The following is a 24314-nucleotide window of genomic DNA, read 5'->3' as shown; positions in this document are numbered from 1 at the left end:
CCCGAGCGGGCAGCGGGGGCCGTCGGGGGCCGGGGGGCGGCTGCAGCCCCGAGCGGGCAGTGGGGGCCGTCGGGGGCCGGGGGGCGGCTCCAGCCCCGAGCGGGCAGCGGGGGCCGTCGGGGGCCGGGGGGCAGCTCCAGCCCCGAGCGGGCAGCGGGGGCCGTCGGGGGCCGGGGGGCGGCTGCAGCCCCGAGCGGGCAGTGGGGGCTGTCGGGGGGCAGCTGCAGCCCCGAGCAGGGCAGCGGGGGCTGTCGGGGGGCAGCTGCAGCCCCGAGCGGGCAGTGGGGGCTGTCGGGGGGCAGCTGCAGCCCCGAGCAGGGCAGCGGGGGCTGTCGGGGGGCAGCTGCAGCCCCGAGCGGGCAGTGGGGGCTGTCGGGGGGCAGCTGCAGCCCCGAGCAGGGCAGCGGGGGCTGTCGGGGGGCAGCTGCAGCCCCGAGCGGGCAGCGGGGGCTGTCGGGGGGCAGCGGCTCCGAGCAGGGCAGCGGGGGCCGTTTGGGGCCGTCGGGGGGCGGCTGCAGCCCCGAGCAGGGCAGCGGGGGCCGTCGGGGGGCAGCTGCAGCCCCGAGCAGGGCAGCGGGGGCTGTCGGGGGGCAGCTGCAGCCCCGAGCGGGCAGCGGGGGCTGTCGGGGGGCAGCGGCTCCGAGCAGGGCAGCGGGGGCCGTTTGGGGCCGTCGGGGGGCGGCTGCAGCCCCGAGCAGGGTAGCGGGGGCCGTCGGGGGGCAGCGGCTCCGAGCAGGGCAGCGGGGGCCGTTTGGGGCCGTCGGGGGGCGGCTGCAGCCCCGAGCAGGGTAGCGGGGGCCGTCGGGGGGCGGCTGCAGCCCCGAGCAGGGCAGCGGGGGCCGTCAGGGGCCGTCGGGGGGCAGCTGCAGCCCCGAGCAGGGCAGTGGGGGCCGTCGGGGGGCGGCTGCAGCCCCGAGCAGGGCAGCGGGGGCTGTCGGGGGGCGGCTGCAGCCCCGAGCAGGGCAGCGGGGGCCGTCAGGGGCCGGGGGGCAGCTGCAGCCCCGAGCAGGGCAGCGGGGGCTGTCGGGGGGCAGCTGCAGCCCCGAGCAGGGCAGTGGGGGCTGTCGGGGGGCGGCTGCAGCCCCGAGCAGGGCAGCGGGGGCTGTCGGGGGGCGGCTGCAGCCCCGAGCAGGGCAGTGGGGGCCGTCAGGGGCCGGGGGGCAGCTGCAGCCCCGAGCAGGGCAGCAGGGGCCGTCGGGGGCCGGGGGGCGGTTGCAGCCCCGAGCGTGCAGCACAGGGGCTGAGATGCACCTTCTCTGAGCATAACTTACAAGGGCTGGGGCGGGGAGGTGCCGCTCTCGGGGACGTTGTGGGGACCGTCCTGCAAGACCAGGACCTTCCAGCCGCCTCCGGGTGCCCGCGCGGAGCGTGGCCGTGGGAGGGGGCTGGGACGGCGCTGAGCGAGGTCTCTGCCTCCGAGAGCTGCGGGGCTCGCGCTGCCCCTGGGCTTTGGCGTACCGGCGCGGGTGCTGGTGCTTGGGTCTGTCCAGCAGACGTCCGCCTGTCTGCAGAGCTGGGATTGCCCATGTGGGGGTCTCCTCCTGCGCCAGTGCACTCAGCCAGCGGGTGCTGGCCGGCCCGTTTGCACCCTGACGCCCTGCTCGGGGCGGTCTGGGGCTGCATCCCACCAGCGCAGAGGGGCTCGGGGGGAGCCGTGACCCACAGGCACCCCGAGGTCCACGCAGGACGGGTCGGAAGCGTCAAGGACACAGGCTGCAGTGTTTCTGCCATGGCAGCAAGGTCAGGAAGGCTCCAGAGAGCTTTGCTCGGTGCCCTCGGCCCCAATCCGGACGGCTCCGGGCAGGCGCAGTCCCTGCTGCGCCCTCTCGGCGAGGCTGAGCCGAGCCGGCTGCACCCGGGCGGGCGCCGCTGCCCTTGTTTGCTGTCAACACGTGGAGCGGGGAGCAGCTCGGGCCGAGCTGGGCCGAGCCGGCTGCGGGCTCGTGGCTCCGCATTGCTCCCATCCCCGTTGCACTCCTAAAGTGCAGACTTCTGCGCCGGCCGGGAGGAAGAGGGGGGCAGGGGCCGAAGGCCGGCGGGGCGGCAGGGTTAGGCACCCTGGGGCAAGGCTGCTCGGGAGCAGGCTGCAAATGGCCCTGCTGTGCCCCGGCACGGAGGGGCTCCGGCTCCCATCTGCAGCCCCCCGCGGTCCTGCCCGAGCTCCCAGCCGGACCCCTCTCACCTCAACAGCCTGGAGGTGGCTGCTGCTACCTTCGTGGCTTTTCAAGGAAAAAACGCTCCTCTTCCTGTCTGTCCTGACTGCTGCCAAGTACCAGCCCTGTTTTTTAAAGAGGGAGCTGCATTTTGCCCCAAATCACTTGACTCCAGGCACTGGAGGTGCAGCAGCACGTGTGCCGGGAGCGTGTCCGGGCTCCCAGGGGTGTTGCACGTGTCCCGTTGCGCCGTGCAGCTCCGTGCACCGGGGGGAAGGAGGAGACATCGGAGAGGTGGGTCCCGGAGCAGGAGGGAGCGCTTGGGGCTGCCCAGAAAACACGCTGCAGCGGAAGGGCGAGGGAGGAGGAGGAGGAGGAGGAAGGCTCGCAGCGGCGCGGGAGACCTGCCTGGGTGCTGGGAAAGGGGGGGCCCGGGTCGGTGCGCGCTAATGCATGCAACTGGGTCAGCGCAGCCCCGCGGCAGCGCCGCGGCCGCTTCCCGCCACGCGCTCCCCAGCCGCGCGGGGCGCCCGGCTTCGCGGCGTGCCTCCGCTCCAGGGCCGCCATGCGGCCGCGGGCTGGGGCAGGAGACGGGAGGGCAGAGCAGCGAGGAGCGGCCGGAGCTGCCGCCGGCCGCTCTGCTGGGGCCGGCTCTCCTGAGAGGCGGCAGAGGTATTAGCAGCTGCTCCCGAGCGCTGCAAATCCATTAGCACGAGCGAGTGGAAGAAGCACTTATCACCTTCTGGCCTTTGGCTTGACCCATCTTGACGGGGGGAAAAAAGCAGCCCAGCAAACAACGCAGCCCAGCAAAGCGCCGGCTCCCCGCGCCGCCCGAGCCCAAAGTCGCGGCAAGCCGCTGGCGCCGGGAGCAGCGGTGCTTTCCTTCGGCCGCGGCGCTGGGCTGGGACGGGCACGGGGAAGGTGCCCTTTTGGGCTGCGGCGGGTGGGATTTGGGACACGGCATCGGCTCCTGCCGCCACGGGAAGCGGGAGGGGGAACCCGGAGCCCCCTGCGGCACCGGGCGCCCGGCCCGGAGGCCGAGCCGCGGGTCGGAGGAGCAAGGCGTTTTCATCTCTCCATCGCCTTGTACCGCCCTCCCTTTGCGCTACGCCGCCCGGCCGCTCGGACTCGATTTAAAACCGAAGAGAGCTTGCCGGGAGCGCGACGCTGCGTCCCAGCTAGGCAGAGCCACCGTGGACGCGTCCAAATTTCGCTCCCCGAAAGCCTCAAAGGGTATTGCCGGGAGCTGAGCCCCGGGGCTGCCGGTGCCCTCCCGAAACGCCGCCGGGGAGGGAGGCAGCAATGCCCCAAGGCGCTGGCGAGCGGGGCTGCGCGGCTGCAGCGGTCTGCGAGCCCGTCGTACCCCTTTCCGAAATGCCGTCGGCCAGCCGTGAGCACGTCTGTCATTTCGGATAAATCAGTTTGGGCCGTTATCAAAGAAACTAAGATACCGTAGCAGAATTGCCCAAAAAAGGACGGCAAATTGCCATAGAGCTTAAAGCACCTGGAAGCTTAAGAATGACATAATGCAGCTCCTGAGGGTGCGAAGCGGGAGGGAGGCCTGCGGCGCGGGAACCGGCTGCCGCCTGCCTTTGCAAGGGGCTTCGGGGGGCTGAACCGGCGTCCCGGCCGGGCTGCTGGGCAGCAGAAAGCATCTCTAAAGCCCATCTATAAAGCCGCTTTCACCGCGGGCGTTGCATCCGTCCCGCCGGCGCAGCCACGCCGCCGTTCCCGGGCGGCTCGGGGGGAATCCCGAGGCCGGCAGCGATGCGCCCGCAGCCGAGCGGCGGGTTACTATTATCCCTTTTCACGGCGACTGAAGGCCCTGGGCTCAGCTGGTGCCTGCTCCACCAGCCCGCCGGGAAAGGGTCCTGCAGGCCTGCTCCTTGCCACCGCCCCCGCCAGCCGAGGGCCCGGGCCCTGTTTTGTCTGATAGAAAATGTGACAGCAAGCCCAGCATTTCTTTTTTTTCTTTCTTTCTTTCTTTCTTTCTTTTTTTTTTTTCCTTTCCCTCCTCCTCCTCCTCCTCCTCCTCCGGGCTGGCTTGTTTGGTTCACGCTTGGCTGCTGCTGCCATTCTTTGCCCTCCCTCACATGACCGTGCAGGTGTGTATGGGAACCCTCGGCCGCCGGCCCTAATTAGTGGCATAGTGTGTGGCCCCCCGCCGGGCTTTTCACGGGCTCCGGCGGGCTTGGCCGGCCCCGTGCGTTTGACAGCGCTGCACAAACTGACGCGTCGCACAATGGGCAGGTTGCGGCGGGGGGAAAAGCCGGTCGCTTAGGGACTGTCGGAAAAGTTTGAGGAAAGCGCCAGTGGGGACGCCGCTCCGCCGGCCGCGGGCGAGACCCCTCCGCGGGGCGAGCCGGGGATGCTCCGGAGCCCGGCTCATCCTTCCCGGGCGGATGGCGTGCGGCGCAGGGTGGGTTTTGCCCCCGCTGAAGTTAAGCGGGGATCTGGGCTCACCCCTTTGCAGGAGGAGGTGGTGATGGCCAGAGCTTCGAGACCTCAAGGAGGCATTTCCAGGCTGGTCCGTCCCTGCAGCGCTGTCGTCTTCCCCCTCTCCGGATCTGCTGCTCAGGTCCTGCCGCGGGTCCCTGGGGCGGCAGGATGCTGGCGATTGCTTTTCCCGAACGGCAGATGGGGAAACTGAGGCAAGCGCCGAAGAAGCAGCTTGGCCACCCTCGTGGGGAGCAGGGCTCAAACGCACGTCTCCGGTGCCGGTGTCTGAAGGGGGAAGGCAGAGCTCTGGCCGCTGAGCCAGGTTTTGTGCTCCAAGAAGTCTCCATCAGGGCATCAGCACCGGATTTGCACCCTGTCTGGGATCCGGCCTGCGTCGTGGCCGGTGTTGCAAGGTGATTCAGAGCATTTTGTTTAATCGCGTCTGGGCTGGAATGTGACGAAAGAGGTAGTTCTTGGTCCGGGTGCCTCCCCAACAGCGGCGCCCAGGGACTGCACAGCTGCCGACAGGACACTGCCAAAACAACAAAAAGGCCAGAAGCACCCATAGCCACCCCGACCGGGGTGCACAGATGGACCACAACCTTCCCTGGGCTGGAGGCGTTCAGCACGTCCAGACCCATCGAGGCAATGGCCCACCTAGTCCGGGACTCTGTCCTCGGCGCGGCAGAGACGTGGCGAGGTCTGCAGGAGCTCCTGGTCCTTTCCGGAGGCCGTGTCTCTGTGCCTCCCGCTGCAGACACCCAAGCCGGGTGCCTGGGGAGGTCCCAGCCAGCTGGCATGCCCCGCTGGGCAGGTCCACCTTGGTCACTAGGTCAGCACGTGCCCTCTCTGGTACCTAAGGGTGTACGAGCACGGCAGTTGGGTTGGGTCTCGGCATCGCCGGCAGATCGGCAGAAGCGAATCCCGACGGCATGGCAGAGAGCTGCCTGGGCTCCTGGTGTCCGCAGGTGGGACCAGAGCCATCCCTGGGACCGCTGAGACTGCCTTTTCTAGAGTTTCACACGAGGCTGAGAACGTGAGAAGGTTCAGAGCGTAAGAGGCTCTGAACGTGCTTGTGAGCGCTGAGGCCGCACTTCGGCGCAGGTGACTAGGGGACATGGAGCGCCTCATGGGCGGTGAGGGGCCCATGGAGCTGCAGATCTTGTCCTGGAGGCCAAACCAGACCATCACGGAGCGTGCTATGGTGACAGTCTGCTGGCTTTGGCCCTGAAATTTGTCTCAACCCAAACTCGGTCATTGCAGAGACTGTAATTTCCTTGGTGTCCCTTTGACATCCTCCACGCTGCGGCCAGGGTTAGAAGAGGAACCTTCCCCCTTGGTGACGCTATGTGAAAATGGCATCTCAGAAACAAGACGGACAGAAATGCCATCCGGCTGCAAGTTGGACGCGGCACCAGAGTTTGCTTTGCACTTCTCTGCGGCTTGCTCATCCCTGCTTGGCCTCCTCTGAGCTCGTGAGCTTTTGGGAGAGAACTTGCCCCCAGCTGGAGTTAGTCGTCCTGGGTGCTGAGAGCTGGGGTGCTGAGTTCCTCCTCGATTTCCTCCTTGCCAATCAAGGCAGGAGAGGTTATTTTGGGCCTTTTTGCTCCTTGCCTTCTAAGGCAGCGCTCACTGCTGTCCATCCCCATCTGGAGCACGTGGCTGCTCGAGGTTCAGGCTCCGTGAGCAGGTCTCTGCTGGGTGCTCGCTACTGGGATGTGGAGGAGGCAAGTGTCCCTCTCTCTGTGCCTACAAGGAGGAGAAGCATATCCTCCGGGGCAGAGGCGAGGAAGGTTTCGGGATATACTTATCCCCTCAACTGCTAGAGTTGCAAAAAAAGTAGCTCTTGGGTCAGCACCTTCTTGAGGTCCAAAAGCAGCAGGTCCTGCCGGCGTCCGCCGGTCCGACTCCTGCCGCGAGCAGCCGAGCGCCGCCGCCGTCCCTCCCTTCCGGCCGAGCCGTCGTCCCCACCGCCGGCCGGCCGGCGGCCGCGGGAGGAGGCACCGTCCGTGGTGGGAGTCAGGCACTTTGCAGCAGAGCCCTAAGAGCCCGTCCCGGCCGGAGGAGCCACCTTAGCCATGCCGGGCAAGGGGGGAAGAGGGCCGGGGCGGATGATTGGAAACAATTAGTGCTTCGGTGTCGTTGGGTCGTGTCGTCTTTGTCAACATGGCCAATTTCCTCCGCCTGCGCCCTCCCCCTCCGGTGCCCTCCTCCGCGGCGGGAGTTAATAGTGCGTGAGCGTCAGGGCTAATGGAGATTGCATGTGACAGGAGCTGTGAATTTGGGGATGGGGGTGTGGAAAAGGCCAGGTTGAAAGACTTTCTTTTCTCTTTCCCTCTCCCTCTGTGCTCCGGCCTCCCCCACGGGGCAGGCGGTGCCCCTCCACCTTTCTCCTCCCAGCCCACCCACCCCGCCGGGGTTGGGTTTTTCATAACAGCTCAACATCTTAATTATCTGAATTAGTGTTTTCCGGTAGCGAGGGGCTCACCCTCCCCTGCTCCCGCGCCGGCTCTCCCCTTCCCTCTCCTCCTCCTCTCCGCGGTTTCCCTTCCTCCCTGCGTCCCTCCGCTCCCTATTTCCTAGTAACCCGGCGGAAGAGTTTCGCCATCGCCCCGGCACCCTTTTGGTGGGCCATCGCTTGCTGTTGGGGTTTATTTATTTTTGTGTGCCGGTAGGGCCCTTGCATCGCGGCGCGGGGCCGCGGAGTCGGGAGGTGGCTGCGGGAACGGGGCCGGAGCGGCGCGACGGGGTCCCGCGTGCATGGCGGTGGGGGTCCCGCGCGCGCCCCGGCTCCCCGCGTCTCGCCTGGCCGCTCCGCGCGGCCGGGGCGCAGCGGGGCGGCAGGTGCCCCGGTTGCAGCCAGGACATGGGCACAAGGCAACACGGAGCCTCTGGGCTTGCCGGCGCGCCCCGCGCGCGAGCCCTCTTCACCCTTCCCCGCAGCACGATGCGCTGCAGGACGCCCGAGCCAGGGGATTGCCGTTGAATTTCTGGGGAGGGGAAAAAAAAAGCAAAAAAAAAACCCAAAACCCCAAGAAGCAAGAAAGTGGCACCAAGTGACAAATCTCCGCTCGCTCTCTGGTGCCGCAGGAACCGGAGCTGGGTTCCCAGGAACATTTTTCTGTTAATTCAAAGCCTTTACGTGAGCTGAGCTTTTTCGTGGGTTTGTTTATCTTCGACCCTGAAAGGCAAAGCGGACCGAAAGGAAATTCCCAAGGATGGCTGGTGAAGCAAAGCCCATACGAGAGATTTGCAGCTGACTTTTCAGTGGAAACTGTGAAGAGCAGAGGATTGTGGGGCTTTTTTTTTCAGCGCTTTCTGTCTCCACGTACCACCGCCCGTTCCTGCCTCCCCCTCGGCAGGCATGCCTTGCTATCCGCCCTTCCCTCCGTCCGTCCTTGGGAGGCCAACCCGCCGGCCCTTGCCTGAGACACCCAAGGCGCTCGTCTGCCTCTGAACGCGTTTTACGGTTTAAAGTTCAGCACGTCGTTTCTTATGATCTGCTTCCCTCGTGGTATTTTCATGCATTTTCCTTGTGCTTGTCTACTACTGACCCGCTATGCAAGTCATGTCCTCCTGGGACATGTCCTTTAAGCTACTTCTCTCTCCTCTGTCAGAGTCTGTTTGCAGGACTGTATCTCTCCGTACGTGCATGGGTTTTATCCCTGTCATCATGCTGTCTGGGTGTCTGGGGTCTAGTGAAGTTCCTTGTACGTGTCTCGGGAGCGTCAACCTCTTCTAGGGTCAACATTTTGCTGGGCAGAGATTTTGTGTTGGATTAGCCTCGCGGTAGATGTTTTCCTTTCCTTGGATGCTGGGTTGGAGTTCATGGGACGAAGGGAGCGTCAGGGCTGAGAACTGCTTTTGGGGGTACAGAGGAGTAAAGCTTTGTAGTGTTTCCTGGGGTAGTCCCTCTCTGCTCTGTCCCGGTCCCCTTTGGCTGGTGGAGACCCAGCGTTTGAGGAGAGCAAGCCCAGGACCCCCTCCCTGGAGCTGGAGGACTGCAGCCCAGAGGTGGGAGTTGAGACCCTTGGGTTAAATTTCTCCCTCTGTCCTGGGGATGTTGGTGTCCTTCTGAGAGCATCTCTCCGAGTTAACCTTTGCTTTTTGTCTGTTTGGATGACTGGTGCTTTGGGACCATCACCCAACAAGCAGTCCCAAAAACAAAGGCGTGATGAAGAGAGGAAGGACAGCGACAGTGCACCGAAGGGCAGCTCGGCTGCAAATAAAGACGAGCGTGATGAGAGCATGAGATGTTCTCCTGGAACATCATCTCCAGGAAACCCAGCGCTGAGACTCCCTGTGAGTCCGGGCAAGGGTGGCTTCGTTGCCTCAGTTTCCCCATGAGAAAGTGATGGGAACAACGCTTCCCCTGAATGATGGTTGGAGGGCAAATATATATAAGATAGATAGAGAGCCTGGTGGACGATTCAGTGCCACAACCGCAGGGGACCGGGTGGGCGCTGCAGGGGCAGCGTTACCGGACCCCGGATATCTTTGGTGGGAGAAGACGGGCCGGTGCGGTGGGAGGGAAGCAGGAGGGTCCCGCAGGAGCTGGCAGCTGTCACTGCTGGGACGGAGACCACCTTGCTCGGGGGGGAGGGACGACCCTGCGTCCCCTGTGGGTGGTTTCCGAACAGTTGGGGCTGGGGAGGAAAAGAAGGGCGAGAAGAAAAGAGCCCAACAAAACCTCCCAGGGGAAGGGAAGCGGGCGAAGCGGCCGCGGATATTTGTGAAGAAGTTGGAAAGGGGAAATAAAAGGCCGAATGGTCACTTTGGGAAGAAAGGAGACAAAAGGCGGGGAGACTGGCGGCTTAGCGCCAGCTCCCCCGGCGTGCCAGCCCCCCCAGGCTGCTGAGTGGGCGGCCGGGCGGCAGAGCGGGAACCGGCGTAATTGGGGGACAGAGGGAAGGCTAATTGCCAAAATGGCAGGGATTAACGGGAAGGTGAGCATCTCGCCGAGGCGCCTCGGCGGGCGCGTGGACCCGCGGTCCCAGCGCCGCGCGGGGACGGCGTGCGGGCGAGGGAAGGCGGACGCGTGCCCGGGGCCAGGTTTGCCGGGGAAGCGTCCAGGTTCCTGGTCCCGCTGCCCAAGGCGACCCCGGTCACCTGCTCCTGCTGCTTGCTGCAAGTCAAGGGCGGTGGCCACCGAAGGGCGAAGAGGAGCCCGTTTCGCGGAAAGGAAAGTCCACGGGTCTGGCCCGGCCCCGCTTGCTGAACCCAGGCCCGTGCAGAAAGCCAGTGTGGACGCTGCGGCGCGGGTACCCGCTGCCCGCGGCGGGGACCACCCATCCCCGCAGCCGCCGGGGGGAGGCCCGCGAGCTCGCCAGCTGGCCGGGCCTCTCCAATCCTATTAGGATCATGAGTAAATCAGAGAACTCGGTGTGAGAAGAGAGGGCAGAGGGATGAAAGGGCCCTCCGGGGTCAGCAAAGCCAGGCCCTGCCATGGCAGGCGTTGCAGCGTTTGACACATTGGTAAAATGATCAAGGAGCAACTTAAAACCAGATCGGTTCCTCAGCACCTGCACTTTGCCTGGGAAGCGCGTTGCTGACCCTTGCTCTCCGGAGCCTTAGAAACCTTCCTCTGCTAATTTGGACTTGCAAACCCGTTTATTTCCATTTGTTTTCCCTGTGTTTAACTTCACAGGTGGCTTCCCTGCCTGGGGTTTATCCCTGATACCCTTATAGTCACTTCGGAGCAATCGTGTCCCCTGGGAACCTCATTTTCTTGGCTAAACCCACGAGGGGCTCACAGATGTGCTCACCGCCCCGGCGGCCCTTCTCTGCCCCTCCTCGTTTGCCCTCATCCTCCTCAAACGAGCGGGCGCAGAGCAGCACCTCCGTTGCAGACGCAGGCAGCGTTGACACCCACCGGCAGAGGAGGTCTAGGTGGTAGGACCACGTCTGCCTCGGTCGTGGTGGCCCCACGTGGCCCCACGTCATTCCCTTCCTGGGGACGGGGGGGACGCCAGGCTCGGCCCCCGTTCGCGTGGTTCCTGGCAGGGGACGTGGCCTTGCCTGGGGTGGCCTAAGGGCAAGGCGGGATTGTCTTGCCCATGCCGGGATTTTCCTGGGGCTGGGGAGCGACCCGCGTGGCTGCCTCCCTTGGCGTGATGGTTTGGACGCAGGCTGCTGCCGGATGCAAAACCCGAGGTTGCTGGCTGCAGGCCCGGAGATGTCCCGGCTGCTTTTGCAGCGAGGACAGCGCTGGCTCGCTCTCCCGGCAAGCGCCGGTCCTGGGGCGGGCTGCAAACGCTCCTTCTCCTCCCCTGGTGGCTCTGCTCTGCTTGGCTTTTGCCACCACTAGAAACGAGATCCTCGTTAGTGAAGGCTGAACGACAGCCTGACAGCTCCGGCCGGCCGTCTGCCGCAGCACGGCCGGCCGGCCGGCCGGGACGGCGGAGCGACGCCGCGGCTGGCGAGCGCCCCTGGGGAGGCAGCGGGTGGGGAGAAGGTGAGGACCTGCCTCGCGCCCACCACGTCCCGCCCGGGGCCCGGGGCCGGTGTCCTTGTCTCCCCCAGCTTCTGCCCCGTGACCTTGTCCTTCAAAGGGGGAAACGTTTGTCCCAAACCAGGGGACGACAGAGAATGTGCTGGCTCTGATGTCCCGGAAGCTGTTTGGGGAGGAGGTGTGGACGGGGAGAAGCCTGACGTGAGGCTGAGATGGTGACAGCAGAACAGTCAGCCGGTCGCGCTGGGGGTCAGACGTGGGCAGAAGGATGCTTTCGGAGCACACCTTTCCATGGGGCATAAAACCGAAGAGAGACGCGTCTTTGGGTAGCAATTCTCGCTACATAAAACCAAGAGTGCATTATGGGGAGAGACGGGAAGGCCCCCAGCTCTGCAGCGCGTCAGGACGGCCCAACTTCGCTTTGCTCCAAATAATGAAACCATAGTTTGAAAAGGGTGCAAAGCCAAGCCTTGCTGAAGCGCTGCCCTGCGTTTCCTTCTGGGAAAGGAGCCAGGTACCTGCAGGAGCTGCCGAAGTGGCTGTGAGGTCAAGTGGCTCTAATATCGCCTCTTACGGTAGTTGAGTTATATTATGTTGTATTGCGTTGTATAATATATATTTTTACATTATATTGTATTGTATGATATTATATGGTATTGGATGGCAGAGGCAACCAGAATGACATTATGTGTTATCAGTGGGACCTTCCCCGGGCACAGAGGGTGCGTGAGGCCATCTCCAGCGACGGGGGGAGACTTGGGGTTTCACTCCACAGGGCTGGAAGGGCAAAAGGGGTTGCAGCTCTCCCGGGTAGCTATGAGGTTTTGGAATTTTGTTCCTGCCCCACATCCAAAGGGTCTCCAGACTTTTCTGGGGAAAACAAGACCTTCCCTGTCACCCAGTAGCCTGGAGCCTCATGGCTGCAGTCTCTGCTAGGACCTCAGGAGGTCAAGACGGTGCTCAGAGGTGGTGAGAAGCTCATGGGTCCTCCAGGCAGAGCTGGGACCTGCTGCGTGACCGCCCTTCTGAACCTGCTGCTGGGGCCGGTGGGCTTCTCCCAGCTCCGTCCTTGGCCCAGGGGATGCTCAGATCCTCCTTCGTTGCTGGGACCCCTCTGCCCACCCCGTGCCCGTCCCTGGTCCCCGCCACCGGACCCAGCTCCAAAGGGCTGGGGTAGAGCCACGGGGGGCAGGCGCCATCTCGACTTTGCATCCTGCTCTTCGCCTTGGTTACCCCGCCGGCCGCTCTGCTCGGCGCTTGGCGGGGGGACGGTGCAAAACGATGTCTGGGTCCGAATCAGGTCCCCCCGCACGCGTGCGGATTTGTTCCCGCGGCAGGAGCAAGGCAGGGAGGAGGTTTCCCTTTTGGGGGTGGAAAGATGGCGGAGAGGGGGCAGGTTGCAAGCCGCGGGGATGCGGGGGCGGCGGGAGCCTCCGCTGCCGGCCGGCCGAGCCCTTTGAGGCCAGCGGCGCGGGTTGTGACCTTTACGGAAACGGTGGCCGTGCGTGTCAGGCCGAATGGAGAGGCTGCTGCGAGGCGGGGGCGGCAGGGACGGCGGGGATGCAGGGACGGCGGGGAGGGAAGGATGATGGGGACACAGGGACGGCGGGGACGCAGGGATGATGGGGACACAGGGACGGCGGGGACTCGGGGACGGCGGGGATGCAGGGATGATGGGGACACGGGGACGGCGGGGACTCGGGGACGGCAGGGATGCAGGGATGATGGGGACATGGGGACGGCGGGGACTCGGGGACGGCGGGGATGAAGGGATGATGGGGACACGGGGACGGTGGGGATGCAGGGATGGTGGGGATGCGGGGATGATGGGGACATGGGGACTGCGGGGATGATGGGGACACGGGGACTGCGGGGATGCAGGGACAGCAGGGATGCAGGGATGATGGGGACACGGAGACGGCGGGGATGCAGGGACAGCAGGGATGCAGGGATGATGGGGACACGGGGACTGCGGGGATGCAGGGACAGCAGGGATGCAGGGATGATGGGGACACAGGGACGGCGGGGACTCAGGGGCAGCAGGGATGATGGGGACACGGGGACTGCGGGGATGCAGGGATGGTGGGGATGCGGGGATGATGGGGATGGCGGGGTGGCGGGGACACAGGGATGGCGGGGAAGCATGGATGATGGGGACACAGGGATGATGGGGACACGGGGACAGTGGGGATGCAGGGATGATGGGGACGGCGGGGACTGCACGAGCGCCTGGGCTGCGCCAGAGGCCAGGCAGACGAGCGGGTCGAGCGGGTCGAGTGGGGACACCCAGTGCCGCTGGCAGCTCCGGCCGCGCGTCCCTTTCCCCCTCTCCGGGGGCTGCGGCCCCGCTCGCCCCGAGCCGCGATACAGCTTTTGGGTTTTTTTAATAGAAATAGGTGTAATAGAAACCTGTGGCTGGAAAGGGAAAATATTGACTCAGGCAAAAATCTTTAAATCTTCTGGCGAGGAGCCGGTGACGCGGAGGCTTTCGGTGCTCATCGAGGCCGGCTGTTAGTACCGAGTCACTTCTGACTTAACGTGTCGTTTTTGTGCTGATCCTGCAGCAGGTGCAAAAATGAAACGAAAGAAACCTGCGGTTGAAATGCTCCAGGATGACAAGTTTCATTTTCTTTTATCCCAAAAATGTCCTCCCCCCCGACCCCGGCACCCGCTTCCGTTTGAATGTTCCTGATTCCTCTTCTCTCTGCAAAATTTGTATTTTTTCCAGCGTACCGGACGGTGTGCGGCGTCAACGGGCCCCTCGTGGTGCTGGACAACGTCAAGGTAAGAGGTGCTGGACCCAGCCCGGCTGCCGCCGAGGGCCGGGCCGGGGCGAGGGGCAGTGCATCCCTCGTCCCCTGGGCCCCGTCCCCTCCTCTCGGGGGTACGTGAGCCGGCGCCGAGCTCCCTCCTCCGGACAGACGCTGCAGCAGAGCCTCGGCCGAGCAGCAGCAGCGCAGCGCCCGGATCCTGCGCCGCGTGGCGTGCGGGGCTCGGGCCCGCACCGAGCAGCAGTGTCTGCGCAGGACCGTGCACGTGTGCACTCACGGTGTGCGCATGCACCCGAACGTGTGTGTGAGGGCATGTATGCACGCGAGAGCATGCCCGAGTGCGTGCATGGGAGTGTGTGCGTGCATATGTGCATGCACACATGTGTCTGTGTGCGTAGATGCATGCACACACGTGTCTGTGTGTGCATATATGCATACATGGGCGTGTCTGTGTGCATATGTGCATGCACATGCGTGTCTGTATGTGCATGCACATGCATATGCATGTACATATGTGCATGTACATGCGTACCTGTGTGTACATGCATGCCCATGTGTCTATTTGCATATGTGCATGCACACACGTGTCTCTGTGTGTGTATTTGCATGCACAAGTGTGTCTGTGCGTGCATGCATGCATACATGGGCATGTCTGTGTGTGCATACATACCTGCACATGCATGCCTGTGTACATATGCGCATGCACATGCGTGCATGTGTGTACATGCATGCTCATGTGTGTCTGTATACATGCAAGCACGCACGTGTCTCTGTGTGTGTATGTGCATGCACATGCGTGTCTGTGTGCCTACGTGCATGCACACGCGTGTCTGTGTGCATGCATGTACATGTGCATGTGAGTTTGTCTGCGTTCCCTGCCGGCTCGTGCCTGCCGGCGCGGGGCTGCACCCCGGTGACCCTTTGGCAGGCTTTTGGCCAGCGTCTTGGCCCGGCAGCGGTTGCTGCGCGTGGGCGACCGCTGCCCTGGCTCTGCCACGCTGCCCCAAGCCGAACCGCCTGCCCGAGGAAGCACGTTCGAGAGCGGCGCCCGGGGCTGCCCAGGCGCCTGCGTCGGCAGGAAAGCAGCAAACGCCGTCGGCGCTCTGCCGAGGGACCCGTAGCTGAGCCGGCCACTGCCCCCTTTGCGTAGCCCCTGCCGTGCCAGTCCCCGCGGGATGGAAATTAATATGCTCCGTTAAAGGACTCGATCCTGCAGGCGTTTTCTGCGCTTCGGTGTCCTTTCTGCAAAAGTCTCTAGTGCAGAATGGCGGTCCAAAGTTCACAGCACTGGAGGCCGTCCCGGAGGCTGAGAACGAGCCGGGCTTTGTGGGGCAGAAGAGGAGGCAGCCGTTGGCGGGGGGCCCAGAGCGCCCGGAGCGGGGTGCTGCACTGGAGCAGGGTGCTGCAGCGGAGCAAGGCTCCATGCCAGAGCAAGGTGCTGCACTGAAGTGGGGCACCGCACTGGAGCAGGGTGCTGCAGTGGAGCAGGGTGCTACACCAGAGCAGGGCTCTGTGCCGGAGCAAGGTGCTGCACAGGAGCAGGACACCACACCAGAGCAGGGTGCTGCACCGGAGCAGTGCACCACACCAGAGCAGGGTGCTGCAGTGGAGCGGGGTGCTGCACCGGAGCAGGATGCTACACCAGAGCAGGGTGCTACACCAGAGCAAGGCTTCATGCTGGAGCAGGGTGTTGTACAGGAGCAGGGTGCTGTACAGGAGCAGGGTGCTGCACCAGAGCAAGGCTCCATGCCAGAGCAAGGTGCTGCACTGGAGCAGGGCACTGCAGTGGAGCAGGGCGCTGCACTGGAGCAGGGCGCTGCAGTGGAGCAGGGCTCTGTGCCGGAGCAGGGTGCTGCACCAGAGCAGGGTGCTGCACTAGAGCAAGGCTCTGCGCTGGGGCAGGGGGCTGCACTGGAGCAGGGCACCACACCAGAGCAGGGTGCTGCACCAGAGCAAGGCTCCATGCCAGAGCAAGGTGCTGCACTGGAGCAGGACACCGCACTGGAGCAGGGCGCTGCACCAGAGCAGGGTGCTGCACCAGAGAAGGGCTCCGTGCTGGAGCAGGGTGCTGCTGGAGCAAGGTGCTGCACAGGGTGCTGCACAGGAGCAGGGTGCTGCACCAGAGCAGGGCTCCGTGCCGGGGTGCCGGCCCCAGGGGTCATTCAGAGACCCCAAAGCAGGATGTGAGCCTGCTCCTCCACCACCCTCTTGGGTCCCTGTTGCCGGAGAGGGCTGAGCCCCGCGCTGCCACGCACGCTCCCGCGGCATCGCCCTGCGAGGCGGGGGGAGCGCCCCTTGCATCGCCCCGCCGCCCCGAGCGCCCTGCGCAGCGCCCGGCAAACAGCGCGGGCGGGATGCGGGAGCGAGGGCAAATCCGGGGTGGAGGTTGGGTGGGGGGAAAGCAAAGACCCCCCCCCTCCCGCCTCCACCGCCGCGACGTGACCCTCCGCTTCTGCTCGTCCTTCCAGTTTGCCCAGTACGCCGAGATCGTGAACTTCACGCTGCCCAACGGCGGCAGCCGCAGCGGCCAGGTGCTGGAGGTGGCGGGCTCCAAAGCCGTGGTGCAGGTGAGCGGGGCAGCGCCGAGCGGGGATGCCCCGGCCCCCTGCGCCCGCCGGCCGCCGTGCACCCGGGCGGCTGCCCGGGGACCTCACCGGCGAGCCGCCAGACTTCACTCCTTTAATGCCTCCTGGAGCTTTGCAGCGCCCTTTTAATCCTATTAGCGAGTCAGCCTCGGGGAAGGGGGGGGGGGGGATTGTTTTTTTAAAAAAGGCCAAAAAACAACAAAAAAAGAGTTCTTTTGCAGAAGCGGCGCGGGCGAGGGCAGCGGCGCGCCCACGGCCTCCCACGCCCCCTTCCTCCGCCGCCCGGCCCGTCTCCGAGGGGCCGCCCCGATCCAATTAAAGCAGCGGTCTGGAGGTTAATTAATGCAAACGGTGTCAAATATTACACCGGCCAGAATGCCGGTGGCTCCCCTTCTCTGCTAGATGCACCGCCCCGATGGGGACTTGCTGCGGGGCTGCGCACAGCCCTGACGCTGCCCGACTGTTGCATTCGTTGCATGAATGAGAGCGCTGTTTTAGCCCCCGCCCTGCACCCCATCCACCTCGCCCTTTCTGGTGGGGCTTTGCGGGCTCTTCCCGGGAGGCTTCGCCCGAGCCGTGGGCTGGCTCCGAGGTGGTGGCTGCTCTCGGCTGGCAGAGGGGCGAAAGGAGACCCGCAGGGCCGGTCGGGCAGCCGCCGCGGCCCGACAGCTCCGGCAGCAGCCGGCATGAAAAGCGCCGCACCGGGGCCGGGGCCGGCAGCGATGCTGCCTTCCGCTGAGCTCCTTTGAACCCGCCGTTAATCCTCACTAATTGCCACTAACTAGCCTCTTGCCCCCGGTCTCTGCAGGTGTTTGAGGGAACATCTGGGATCGATGCCAAGAAAACCTCCTGCGAGTTTACCGGGGACATCCTCCGGACGCCGGTGTCCGAAGACATGCTCGGTAAGCCCAGCCCTGCTCCCCCTCGCCCCCCGCCGCCCCCCGGCCAGCGGAGAACGGACACATCTCGGTGCACTGACTGTGCAGCCAGGCGCTGGCGGCAGGAGGCAGCCGGGGACGGCGAGGAGCCTGAGCCCGGCGCTCTGCGCAGGGCCTGGCGCCGCCTGAGCCCGGTGCCACCCTGGCTCGGGGGCACCTTGCACCGCGGGACTCCCATTTCCCAGGCACTTTGCTTTATGGACTGGTTTCGTGCCCCGGGCTTCGCCGGATCGCCTTCGAAGCTGGCGATCCCGCGCGTGGGCCGCTCGCTGCCGGTCGATGCCGAGCCTTGGGCTGAGCGACCCGCAGGTGCTGCTCCCGGGGTCGGCCTGCCTGCGCGGCAGCCCGGCAGCCCCGGGCGACGGCTGGTGCCTTGGGTGCTCTCGAGAGGTCTGCGGGGACCTGGGTGCTCCTGAGTGTGTCCAGCTCGCTCCTGGCTGGCACCGGCAAGGCTGCAGGTTCCCATGGCATCCCCGGGTGCCAGGTCCTCTCGTTTGCACCCAGCGATGCCCAGGGTGGTACCTGCTTGTCTCCACCTGGCAATGCCCAAGGTGGCACCCAGTGATGCCCAGTGCGGTACCTGCTTGTCTGCACCCAGCAATGCCCAAGGTGGCACCTGGTGATGCCCAGGGTGGTACCTGCTCACCTGCACCCAGTGATGCCCATTGTGGTACCCACTTGTCTGCACCTGGCAGTGCTGAGGTGGCACCCAGTAATGCCCAGGGTAGTACCTGCTCATCTGCACCTGGCAATGCCCAAGGTGGCACGTGGTGATGCCCAGGGTGGTACCTGCTTGTCTGCACCTGGCAATGCCCAGGGTGGCACCCGGTGATGCCCAGGGTGGCACCCAGTGATGCCCAGTGCAGTACCTGCTCGTCTGCACCCAGCAATGCCCAGGGCAGTACCCGGTGATGCCCAGGGCGGTACCTGCTCATCTGCACCCAGTGATGCCCAGTGTGGTTGGTATCTGATTGTCTGCACCCAGCAATGCCTGGGGTGGCACCCAGTGATGCCCAGTGCAGTACCTGCTTGTCTGCACCTGGCAATGCCCAGGGTGGCACCTGGCGATGCCCATTGTGGTACCTGCTCATCTGCACCCGGTGATGCCCAGTGCGGCACCTGGCGATGCCCCAGTGCGGCACCCAGAGATGCCCAGTGCAGGACCTGCAGCAGTTGGGATATCCCGCGGCCACCCTTGGGTGCTCGCTATTCCTAGGGTTTGCCCCCTGGCCTGGGCACGCTCGGGGGAAAGGGGCTGCCCAGCCGCTGGGAAGCGCGGGGAGAGCGGCCCCGGCGGCCGGTGACGAGCTGCCTGCCCGCTTTGCAGGTCGGGTCTTCAACGGGTCTGCGAAGCCCATTGACAACGGCCCCCCGGTGATGCCTGAGGACTTCCTCGACATTAACGGTGAGCTCGGGCCCGCCGGCTCCGGGCCTGCGGGTCGCCGCTTGCTTTTTGGTGCAAGCCGTGCGTGTCCCCGGGGCAGCGACGCTGAGCCCAGCGCCCGGCGCCCACCCCGGCGGCGAGCCGGCGGACCGAGCTCAGCGCCGCAGGGACTTTGCAGCGTCTTTCGGCGGCCGCGGGCCGTACCCGGGCGTCTCGGGGGCCACGGGAGCCGGAAGGGGGGCCGGGGGCCCGAAGGCTCCTCCCAGCTCCGGGCCCGGCCGGCGCAGCCCGCCGGCGTACCCCCGGCCAGGCGGCGGGCGCGGGCTGCGGGCTCGGCCCCGACCCCTTCGGGTGCCCCGGGGTGGCGACAGCGGCGCGGGGATGCCGTCCGGCTGACCCGCGCCCGCTGACCGCGCAGGGATGTGGCTGGACGGCCGGACGTTGGTGCCAAAAAAGTGTTTTCTTGCTTATCTGCGTGAGTTGGGGGCTCTTTTGCCCCAAAGCGCGTTGGCAGCGGCCTCACTCGCCCGCCGCGTTGCAGGGCAGCCCATCAACCCCCACGGCCGCATCTACCCCGAGGAGATGATCCAGACGGGCATCTCGCCCATCGACGTGATGAACAGCATCGCCCGGGGGCAGAAGATCCCCATCTTCTCCGCCGCCGGCCTGCCGCACAACGAGGTGGGTGGGCGCCGGGGCCGCGCCGGGCGCGAGGACGCGGCACCGCGCTGCACCCGTCGCTGTCCCCGTCCCCGCTGCAGATCGCCGCTCAGATCTGCCGGCAAGCCGGCCTGGTGAAGAAGTCCAAGGACGTGATGGACTACCACGAGGACAACTTCGCCATCGTCTTCGCCGCCATGGGGGTGAGCGCGCGGCGGGGATGGCGCAGCCGGGGCGAAGCCCCAGGAGCCCAAGTCCGCCGGCTGCGGGGACGGGGGGCAGGCAGCCGGCCCGGCTGCCCGTGCCTCGGTTTCCCCCGCGTCCGGCCGCTGACGGAGCTGTCCTCCGCCGGGCACAGGTGAACATGGAAACGGCCCGCTTCTTCAAGTCGGACTTCGAGGAGAACGGCTCCATGGAGAACGTGTGCCTCTTCCTCAACCTGGCCAACGACCCCACGTGAGTCGGGCACGCTGCCTTCCTCCTCCTCCTCCTCCTCCTCCTCCTCCCTGCCCAGTGCTGCTGGGACACAGGGCTGGTGCATGGTGCCACGAGCAGGTTCGGGGGGTCCCGCCGTGCGCGGGGACCCCCGAGGCTGCGGGCTGCAGCAGCGCCGGGAGCCCTCCCCATCCGGCGCGGTGCTGAGCGCCTCCGGCTCCGCCGAGCCCCCTCCCGCAGCTGGGGGCCCACGTGCGGGTGCGTGCACACGCGTGGGTGCGTGCACGCGCTCCCAGGGCGGTGGGTTTTGGAGGGGGGGGCAGGGGGGGTTCAGCCCCGCCGCAGGGCTGCAGCACCGTGCCGCCACGCCGAGCCCTGCGAACGGCGCGGGGGCCACGGCGTTTGGGCGCCGCCGCCTCGGCCGACGCTGCCCGCCGCCTCGCCGGCAGCATCGAGCGCATCATCACGCCCCGGCTGGCGCTGACCGCCGCCGAGTTCCTGGCCTACCAGTGCGAGAAGCACGTGCTGGTCATCCTGACCGACATGAGCTCCTACGCCGAGGCCCTGCGCGAGGTCAGTGCGTGTCCCCCCCCGCCACCGCCCCGGCCGCCGCGCCAGGGGCTCCGCTCCCCGCGGATGTCCCCCTGCGCCGGCGCTGCAGCCCGGAGCAGGCACGGCCCGCGGCCCCCCCCCCCCCCCATCGCCCTGGTCCCGCAGGTCTCGGCGGCCAGAGAGGAGGTACCCGGGCGCCGCGGCTTCCCCGGCTACATGTACACCGACCTGGCCACCATCTACGAGCGGGCCGGGCGCGTGGAGGGCAGGAACGGCTCCATCACGCAGATCCCCATCCTGACCATGCCCAACGACGGTGAGCAGCGCCGCGGGACGGGGGCGCTGCCCGGGTGCGAGCCGGCAAACGCGTCGGCTCGTCACGAGGGAGTTTCGGGAGATCTTTCATGGTTTTATCTGAGAAGCTTTATAGAGAAAATGTGCCGGCTTGTTTTGTTCCCCCCCCCCCCCCAGCAGCTCCTTTGCACCCCCGCCAATGAAGCGGTGCGCTGGGTTTGGTGTTACACGGGGCTGAAGAATGTGCTTTGGGTGACCTCAAACCGGGGCTGCATGGGTGCATGCATGGGTGTGCGGGCATGTGCGCGTGCATGTGTGCTCAGGTGTGTGCAGGCACGGCTGCAGGGGCGTGTGCGTGCATGTGTGTGCGTGCAGGCATGTGCAGGCATGTATGTGTGCATGCGTGTGTGCAGGCAAGTGTGCATGCGTGTGCGCTCAAGTGTGTGCAGGCATGGCTAGGCAGGCATGTGCGTGCATGTGTGTGCAGGCATGTGTGTGCAGGCATGTGTGCACGCATGGCTAGGCAGGCATGTGCATGCATGTCTGTGCAGGCATGTGTGTGCAGGCATGTGTGCGCAGGCATGTGTGCAGGCATGTGTGCATGCATGTGTGCTCAGGTGTGTGCAGGCGTGGCTGCACAGGCATGTGCATGCATGTGTGTGCATGCATGTGTGTGCATGCATGTGTGTGCAGGCATATGTGTGCGTGCATGTGTGCTCAGGTGTGTGCAGGCATGGCTGCACAGGCATGTGTTTGCATGTGTGTGCATACATGTGTGTATGTGCATGCCTGTATGCATGCATGTGTGCAGGCATGTGTGCGTGCATGTGCACGTGCATGTGTGGCTCAAGTGTGTGCACGTGTGGCTAGACAGGCGTGCGCATGCATATGTGTGCATGCATGTGTGCAGGCATGTGTGCAGGCATGTGCACGTGTGTGTGTCCATGTGTGTGTGCAGGCATGGCTGGGCAGGCGTGTGGCTGCATGTGTGTGCATGCATGCATGTGCCGGCATGTGTGTGTGTGTGAGTGCATGTGTGCATGGGTAGGTGCATGCATGTGTGTGCAGGCGTGTGCATGGGTGTGGATATGGGTGGGTGCACATGCATGTGTGTATGGGTGGGTGCATGCACGTGTGTGCAGGCACGTGTGCATGGGTGGGCGCATGCATGTGCGTGCATGCATGTGCATGTGTGTGCATGCGTGTACACATGGGTGCGTGCATGCGTGTATGTGCAGGCATGTGCGCAGGCATGTGTGCATGAGTGCATGCATGCGTGTGTGTGTGTGTGTGTGTGTGTGTGCATGCCTGTGTGCACGGGTTTGTGCCTGTGTGTGTGTGTGTGTGTGTGTGTGTGTGTGTGTGTGCGCACACCTGTGCACGCATTTGTGCGTGCAGGTGCACGCGGGGTGGGGTGTGTGTCTGCACAGGTGTGTGCATGCATGTGTGCACGGGTTTGTGCCTCTGTGTGTGTGTGTGTGTGTGTGTGTGTGTGTGTGTGTGTGTGTGTGTGTGTGTGCGCACACACCTGTGCACACATTTGTGCATGCAGGTGCACGCGGGGTGGGGTGTGTGTGTCTGCACAGGTGTGTGCATGCATGTGTGCACAGGGGTGTGCATGCCTGCAGGCACAAGAGTGTGTGTTTGCACACACATCTGTGCACACATATGTGCATGGGGGGGGTGTGCACGGGTGTGTGTGTATGTGTGTGCGTGCGCATGCATGTGTGCGCAGGTGTGTGCATGTCTGTGTGCGCATGCCTGTGTGTGTGTGTGTGTGTGTGTGTCTGTGTGTGCACACACATCTGTGCACACATAGGGGTGCGTGCGGGGTGTGTGTGTGTGTGTGTATGTGTTTGCACAGGTGCATGCACGCATGCGTGCACAGGTGTGTGCGTGCCTGTGTGCCTATGTGGGTGCCTGTGTGTGTGCACACACATCTGTGCGTGCATGTGTGCATGGAGGTGCGCACCGCGGGGGTGTGTGTGTGCACACGCATGCGCAGGCGTGTGCATGCCTGCGTGTGCCGGTGTTTGCACAGGTGTGTGCATGCATGTGCAAGCTGGCACGCGTGTTTGTGTGCACGCACAGTGCGTGTGCACGCTCACGTGCAACTCCGAAGCAGGAATTGGTTTGCCCCGTGGCCGGGGGGGGGGAATCGCTCCTCCCCATCTGCAGACCGGCTGCGCTTTCCCGGGGCTGCGCTGCTCCGTCCGCCCCCGTGTCGGGGGCCCGCTGGCCGCCGCCGCCGTGCCCCACGGAGGAGCAGCCGGGCGAGCTCACGCCACCCTGCCTTCCCCCCCCCAACCAGATATCACCCACCCCATCCCCGACCTGACCGGCTTCATCACCGAGGGGCAGATCTACGTGGACCGGCAGCTGCACAACAGGCAGGTCCGTCCCCGCCGGCGGTGCCTTCGCCGAGGGATGCTGTCCCCAGGCTTGGGGGGGGGGGGGGGCTTCGCCGGCGGGCTCAGACGCAGCCCCCCCCGGCCGGGCCCCGTGAACCTGCCCGTGCCCTGCAGATCTACCCCCCCATAAACGTGCTGCCCTCGCTGTCCCGCCTGATGAAGTCGGCCATCGGCGAGGGCATGACCAGGAAGGACCATGGCGACGTTTCCAACCAGCTGGTGAGGACCGAGCGGGAGGGTCGGGCGAAGCGCTGCCCAGTCGCTCCGGGGGGAGCAGGGGGCAAGCAGGACCTCGGCGAGGCGCCGGTGCCGGCCGCGCTCAGCAGCATCTCGGCCCCCCGGGGAGAGAAACGGGGCTTGCGGCGCCGCTTTTTGGGCACCTCCTCGAGGAGGAGCCGGCGTAAGGAGCCGGCGCCGCGGGCAGCCCCGGGCACGGTTTGGGGGGGGGTCCCGGTCTGACGGCCGCCCGCCCGCCCTGCAGTACGCCTGCTACGCCATCGGGAAGGACGTGCAGGCGATGAAGGCCGTGGTGGGCGAGGAGGCGCTCTCGGCCGACGACCTGCTCTACCTGGAGTTCCTGCAGAAGTTCGAGAAGCACTTCGTCGCCCAGGGTGAGGGGCGGCGGGCAGCACCCCCGGCCGCCCGTGCCCACCGGCCGCCCTCGCCTGCAGCGCTCTCTGCCCCCCTCGCAGGCCCCTACGAGAACCGCACCGTCTTCGAGTCCCTGGACGTCGGCTGGCAGCTGCTGCGCATCTTCCCCAAGCAGCTGCTGAAACGCATCCCCGAGAGCATCCTGGCCGAGTACTACCCGCGCGAGGCCAAGGCGCCGGCCCCGCGGCCGGCCGGCCCCGCGCTGTGACGCCGCCGGCGCGGGCACCGGCAGGTCGGAGCAAGCCGCTGCCGCCTCCCGCAAACCTCGGGCCGCTCGTCCCCTTCCCTGATCCCCCCGCAATCCCCCCTGATCCTGCCCCCTCGGCAGGCCGCCGAGGGAGGAGGGTTTCCGCAGCTTTACCCCGCGTTTCGTGCTGCTCCTGCCACCTGCGTCCCCGCTCTGCGGGAAGCCTTGTTCGCCCCGCGGGGACCTGGCCCGGTGCGGTGACCCCGCCGGCTGCAGCGCGGGAAACCCGCTCCGCTCCGTCCTGGGCGCCGCCTGCCTCTGCCCGCGCATCCCGAAACGGCGAGAAACCCTAATAAAGACAGCGTGCTGTGCAGCGCTCGCGCACCGCCGACGTCGCCGGCCG

The 24314-nt window shown here is 65.7% G+C and overlaps 1 protein-coding gene across 2 annotated transcripts; it reads left to right on the top strand.

The window, feature by feature from the left end:
* Positions 1 to 14637: 14637 nt before the first annotated feature.
* On the top strand, positions 14638 to 24285 carry ATP6V1B1 (ATPase H+ transporting V1 subunit B1). Of its 2 annotated transcripts, XM_068943911.1 has the most exons (13): positions 14638 to 15249; positions 16283 to 16381; positions 17208 to 17301; positions 18665 to 18742; positions 19263 to 19402; positions 19483 to 19584; positions 19740 to 19837; positions 20266 to 20389; positions 20534 to 20684; positions 22974 to 23056; positions 23188 to 23292; positions 23555 to 23684; positions 23766 to 24285. In XM_068943911.1, exons 1-13 carry the CDS (start codon positions 15079 to 15081, stop codon positions 23930 to 23932), a joined length of 1542 nt encoding a protein of 513 aa, XP_068800012.1. In that variant the 5' UTR covers positions 14638 to 15078; the 3' UTR covers positions 23933 to 24285. The 2 variants fall into 2 exon arrangements, with proteins under 2 accessions (XP_068800012.1, XP_068800013.1); XM_068943912.1 differs by lacking the exon at positions 23555 to 23684 and having other exon boundaries at positions 23766 to 24283.
* The last annotated feature ends 29 nt before the right edge of the window (positions 24286 to 24314 follow it).

This window comes from Struthio camelus, chromosome 4, assembly GCF_040807025.1.
Source record: "Struthio camelus isolate bStrCam1 chromosome 4, bStrCam1.hap1, whole genome shotgun sequence".
Lineage (NCBI taxonomy): Eukaryota > Metazoa > Chordata > Aves > Struthioniformes > Struthionidae > Struthio > Struthio camelus.
Note: the sequence above shows the minus strand (reverse complement) of the source record. Positions and strands in the feature narration are given on the sequence as shown.